Genomic DNA, 6,401 nt, shown 5'->3' on the forward strand with positions numbered 1-6,401 from the left:
TATTGGGTCTGCCCTTGTTAACAAAGAAAAATATTTTTCTTTATTTCAAGCACGCAGGTAACATGGATGTTGGCTCAGAGGCAGCAGGAAGAAGTAGCCAGGCAGCAGCAGGAGAGAGCAGCAATGAACTATGTGAAGCTGAGAACCAACCTGCAGCATGCCATGTAAGTGTGAGCGGAGAGCCACAATTGGAATCAGTCTCACTTGTTCTTTTCTGATGTTTTAAGTTCTGTTTTTATTCTTCCCTTCTGAGGTGCTAGCTGGGGTAGAAGAACTTGTCCATGACAGTTCACACTTGCAAGGCATTTCTTTTAAACTGGGCTGCTTTGATGCAAAGCAGCTCAGTTCTTAAACGAGATGCTTTGTGAGTACAGACTCCTACAGGGGAGTTCTTCTATTTTGGTTGGTGTTGTATCAGGCCTCCTTCCATTGTTTTTGAGTGCTCTGATACGTGGGCCACTGCTTGAAGCTAGTTCTCATGTAGCCTTTACACACACGCCCCAGTAGCTTGCTTCCCCCTGCAGTTGTCCAAATACTTTTTAAAAGTTACATTTCCACTGATATAGTGTAAGCCCCTCTAATTTAGCTCTTTGTGACATCAACCATTTGTTTCATTGATTTAGAAATAACTAGAAAATAGTTTTCATGCTTGAACTTCCTTGAGTATGAGTGAGCGTACAGCAAGGCTACTTCGGGCAGAACTTTATATTGGCACATTAACTGTGGCGGATGGAGAAGGGAGGCAGGAGAAATTGCGTTGTGCTGAAAATGGGACAACAAAAGGAGTGTGAACAGTGCTTAAGCAGATTTGGCTTTTGTGTGGTCCTTTCTCATCCAGCAACATGTTGGTGATTTAAAAGAAACACGGGATCTATTAGAAATGATTGTTGCTAGATTTGCATGCAGCAGTTCTCCTTATTCTTCAGTCCCTTCAATTGTGCGCTCCTACACTCAATGTTGGATTGGTCCAGAGTGGAATCCTTTAACTTTACCCTGAAGAACTTCTTAAGGCTGAACCTTGGTGCGAAGTTTCTACATATGGGATCGCTTTGTTTATATTTGCTGTGTAAATTACAGTATGCTTAGCATACCTCATCTAGTGATTGACTGGGCTTCTCTCAGACAGACTTTACTACTATTCATGCATCTAACTAACTTGATGGTACATGTCAGTGGGTTTCTATTATGATAAACTCAGTGAAGTTATGCATTAATGGTCTTTTTTTAGTCGACGTGGCACAGGCCTCATGGAAGATGATGAGGAGCCTATTGTTGAAGACGTAATGATGTCATCAGAAGGGCGTATTGAGGATCTCAACGAAGGCATGGATTTCGATACTATGGACATAGATCTAGTAAGTAACATCATTTACTTTTAAACGTTTTTGCTGGTTTATAGCTGTTTATTTTGTGTTTGCTGAAATTGATTAAGTTAATTTTCTGTCTGTTGCCCAAGTATATCAGCAGAGGCACATGGCCATATTTTGGGAATGATTGGCAAAAGAGAAGCAAAAAGGGTTTTCTGAAACTTCAGGGTGGTGGTGGTGATCATCATATAGATAACAGAATACACCCTGGTGTTCTTTTCTTTTTTTTTACAGCCACCGTCAAAGAATAGGAGAGAAAGAACAGAGCTAAAGCCAGATTTTTTTGATCCTGCTTCAATCATGGATGAATCGGTAAGTGTTCTAGGACAAATAGATCAATTAAAAGATTTGATTATAACACCCAGGGGTCCAGAGATTCAGTCACCATGGCAAACGCCCCTTCTCCCAGTCTTGAAGCTAAGGTGTGGAAGGCTGTCTTTGCAATTGCCACTGAAGGTGCTCAGAAGGCCTTTGAGCTCACCCCTTCAGGAGAAGCCCCTGCCCTCCTGCTGAGCTTTCAGCTGGGGGTGGGGGAGGATCAGACTAACCTCAAATGTCTTGGGACCCTGCAAAACTGACCCATAACTTCAGAGAGACCCCATCGGAACTTCAGCATTTATTTCCCTAGAAATCTTTTTCAGTTTTTTACGTCTCTCTTTAATTTTGTAACAAAGAGATGGGAAACAGTTCCGCTTGGAACTTGTGCAATATCCTTAACTTTCACTGGTGGTTGACTGCTAAAGTACCTTGGCTCCAACTGAACAAATTCAGTGGAGGACAGAACAAGTCGGCTGAGCTTTCCCTCCTTTTTTTCTTTTGAAAATATGCAGTCTGCCTTCCTTATACCCTAGACAAATAAAACTCAGGAACTTTTGTTAGAATATAAGTCAATTGGAAAAGTAGCTGCAGTTCAGAGGTGGCACCACATGAGGGCACTAGATACTAAATATGCTACTGCTGTTCTGTGGTTGCTGTAAATACATGTTAAAATTATTATTATTATTATTATTATTATTATTATTATTATTATTATTATTATTTAATTTTGTTAAACTTGAAGGGTTTAGGGCGATGTACAACGTCATTAGAACATGCAGAATTTAAATATAAGATAAATAGTAATTGCAGAAAAAAATAGACATCAAACAGGTAATAGATGGCATATACTGTATTTCTCATATCATAGATATGAAATACTGTATTTCAGATTGTAGGACGGACATGGTAAAGACGGTTGCTGTCGTCAACCGTAGGCCTGGTGGAACATCTCTGTCTTACACACCCTTTGGAACTGTGTTAGGTCCCACAGGGTGCAGATGTTACCAGGAAGAGAATTCCACCAGGCCAGGACCAGGGCCAAGAAAGCCTTGGCTGTAGTTGAGGACAGCCGATCTGTGTAGACACACACACACCCCATTTCAAAAGAAAGCCACTGAAATTGAAGGACTTGATTTTATGAACAAAATCTATATTTTTTTCCAGGATAGGCAACAGAAACAATAGTCATTGTTTCAGAAGGTCTATGTGAAACCGAAATCTGGCACTGTGTAAAAAAATGAATTTTGATCCCATATTGTCTTTGTTCTCTGGAACAAATCTAATGCAGCCATGTTAATAAGTATTAATTCCAGTTGTATCCATCCATGTATACTTGGAAGGTGCTTGACATCTTCTGTACATTTCTCTATGATTCTATAGCGCTTTCTAATTCCTGGAAAGATCCTTCCTGGGATTTGGAGATCCACTCAGACATGAGAATTGGAGGGAGGGAACTACAGAGTGGAGGAAGGGAGTGAAATCTCTCCTCCTTCCGTCAGGAGGGGCCATTTCACCCTTCCACTGCAGCCCACTAGCCTCCCCTGTTTATTCCTCCACACCAGGGACCCTAGGAATCATCTTTCTGTGAGTTGGAAGGGGCTGCTGGCACAGAATATGAGAAAATTGCATTCTGTGCACAAGTGGCTGGAATACAGGGTATTGTTTCATTACTACATCCTGTCCTCATCACCCACAGGCTTGTACTAAAAGTTTTGATGTTTTGGCTTCTGATGAACTTTTGAAATCATTCCTGTTAAAAGTTTTCTTAACAGGTAGCTGAGAACTGTTACAGACACTGAAGCCACTTCATCTTAATGCTACATTTTAAAATTCCTTTTAGCTGAATTTATATTTGGGAAAAGAAAAAAGTTGGGCTTTGCCACATTTCTCAGATACCGATGCTCTCTTTCAGCATATGTGTGCAACATATGTATTAATTATAAGGCATTGATGACATAACATGTAGCTTGGCTTCTCAAATTTTACATACTTTTTCTTCCCTTCTAGGTTCTTGGGGTATCAATGTTTTAATACCAGTGCAGCGAATAACTCCGCCGTGAAGTCGTTTTCTAATATGAAAGAGGAGATTTTTAAAATTAAAAAAATTGCGGTAGATACAGTGATAATCTGAACAAGATTTTTCTCTAAGGAGAATGATGTGCTTACAAGATCAAGTGCATTGAAGGGGCAGTTTTGTTTGCCTGAAACATAAAGGACAAGTAAACAACCTGAGGATAAGCTACACTTTCTGTTGGAAACCCAGTATTTTATTTATGTAATACTAGTTCATTTCCAAATCCATAGTGGAGATTCCCTTTTTTTTTTTTTTTGGAAATTCCCTCTCTGCTGGGGAGGTGCTTGGTACAGTTTCAAGCTCTGCTCTTCATATGCGGTTGGATGCATTCAAATGATTATGATTTTTTCCCTAGATTATATTGTTGCAAACTTGTGCTGAGATGACCGGGGGCTTGTTTTCAAACCCTAGCATTTGTAGAACCGGAAGAGAAAGTTTAAAACATTTTCAGCGAGACGCTCAAAATTCTGGGCAACAGAAACGTTTGGTTCAGTTAGTGAAATGAAGAAAATACAGGCTGATTATTTTAGATTTTTTAAACAAAAACATCCCCACACTTCATTATTGCATATTCATGAAACAACTAGGAACCATGAACTGCCGGAAAGCACTGAGATCAATCCTGCTTACCCATTAACAACCCTGAGAGTTTGCTTGTCCTTTAAGAAAAATGTAATGTTGTGAAATTCCTTCCAGTAGTGCCACTGTATTTTGTCTCCAAATAAAGAAGCTTATTGTAGTATGTTTGCAGAAAAATTCTAAACAAAAAAATATACAGCTTATTAGAGTGTGGGATAGGGGTGGAAATTTTAAATAAAATATATATATATATAAATTGGTGCTGATTTTATAATTGCGCAGTTTGTTTAGTTTTTTCTTACTTTTAAATTCCAACTTAAAAATTATGAGGTTTCAGAAATATATTGAAAGTTTAACAATGTTTAAAATAGATAAGCATGAGAATTCATGCTTTAAAATGATTTTTAAATTTGTATTTTATATTGTTTTATCTATCTGTCTTTGCAAGCAGTCTTCAGGTTAATGATACTTCTAACAGGTTACAGTACATTTCCTCTGTATGTAAATTAATTGGATAATAGAAGATTCATAAATACCCCCATAATATTCTTTGAAAGCTAAGCTTTAAATTTCATTTCATGCCCTTCACAATTAAATCATTTTTAAAACATGCCGTTTTGACATCAACTCACTTTGCGAAGCTTAGGCAGCTAGACATCATTTAAAGGAAATGTTAACTTATATTACATATGTATATTTTTTGTCAGTTGTCTCTCAGTTCTTGAGGTATATTTCAAATCATTCCATGCGCCTTAATACGCTTGCAATACAATAATTTCCCCAAATGAGCAATTATGAAGAGACTTCCTGTTAATTCAGAGATATTAATCATTTGGGCTGTGGTAGCCATAAACCATGGGTTCTGTAAAGTATCATGGCAACATAATTATTTTGAAAAATCATGGGTTTCAATGAACACAGAGCCAGATCTGCCTAGCTCCATTCTACGTCAATGCTCTCATGTCTAAAAGTACTGCCTATCAACTTTTTTTTCCACACCACTGCATTTAAATAGAACTGCTGAGAGGACTGTATATATGATTTTAAACTTTAAGTTGATTTTTTCTTACTCTTGAAGGAGTGTTACTTTGTGACAGCAGTTCCTACAGCTTTATGTTTTCAAACAACTAAAAAAAATGTTTTATATATTTACCTTAACCTGTTGTCCTCCACATTCTATTGTCCTAATTGTACTGTTTTCTGATTTGTATTTATGTCTTGAGACAAGTAACTTTTTGAATAAAAATAAACCTACAGTATGTTGTAAGTTTGATCTTTTTGAATCAAGGGTAGAGGAAGACAATAAGAGTGTGAATGGTGCAAATGTTATGTTTATAAGAAAATTAAAGCTTTTTCCATGTCTTTTAAGTGTTTGTCTCAGAATTGGGATAATGTATGGAAAACTGCACTGTTTTATATTTGTAATAAATTGTACAAGTTTTTAAAATGTGAATAAAGCACTAATTGGGTTAATAATTTAAAGTAGAGATGTTATGCAATCATGACTGGTGTAAATATTTCTTCAACAAGAGATAGGGTTGCATCTTTTTCTCCCAAAACATTGTATTAACAAGCTTATCAACAGAGTACCCACAAACAGAACTCGAAGTATGTGTGCGTATATCTATCTATAGATAGATAGATATAGTGTGTGTATACACACACACACAACTTGTTCATAAACAATAAACTTTGTTGCAATAGTAGCAAGCACATGTTCAGTAGTAGCTCTTAGACCTAGGCCCTTGTGCTCTTGCCCATGTCTTAGTTTTTTTTTAACCCCTGCTTGATTACTGATGTATGCTTTGGACCCAATCCAGGAAACTTAATCCTGCAATGCTGTGTATGTTTGCTTGGCAAAAAATTGTATTCAGCAAGGCTGCTGTCTAAACAAATATGCATAAGATTGGGCAGCTTGTCCTTTTGGGTCAACCGGATTTAACCACAATTGACTTCTAAGAGACTTCCATATTGCCTGACTTCTGCTGGATTGTGCCTTATGATTGAGCTGTCTGTCTAAAAAATATGCAAGAGAGTTCAGAATAACACATTTGCTGTTAAAA

General features: G+C 37.5%; 1 protein-coding gene across 2 annotated transcripts in view; it reads left to right on the top strand.

The window, feature by feature from the left end:
* STAG2 (stromal antigen 2) overlaps positions 1-4,555 on the top strand; it is an 86,327-nt gene extending 81,772 nt beyond the window's left edge. For both annotated transcript variants that reach the window (XM_015426986.1, XM_015426988.1), the window contains exons 31-34: positions 51-164; positions 1,229-1,355; positions 1,602-1,679; positions 3,693-4,555. In XM_015426986.1, the coding sequence (XP_015282472.1) occupies positions 51-164; positions 1,229-1,355; positions 1,602-1,679; positions 3,693-3,716 (343 nt within the window). In that variant the 3' untranslated portion in view covers positions 3,717-4,555. The remainder of the gene's footprint in view (positions 1-50; positions 165-1,228; positions 1,356-1,601; positions 1,680-3,692) is intronic.
* The last annotated feature ends 1,846 nt before the right edge of the window (positions 4,556-6,401 follow it).

This window comes from Gekko japonicus, unplaced genomic scaffold (genome assembly GCF_001447785.1).
Source record: "Gekko japonicus isolate JY-2015 unplaced genomic scaffold, Gekko_japonicus_V1.1 scaffold265, whole genome shotgun sequence".
NCBI lineage: Eukaryota > Metazoa > Chordata > Lepidosauria > Squamata > Gekkonidae > Gekko > Gekko japonicus.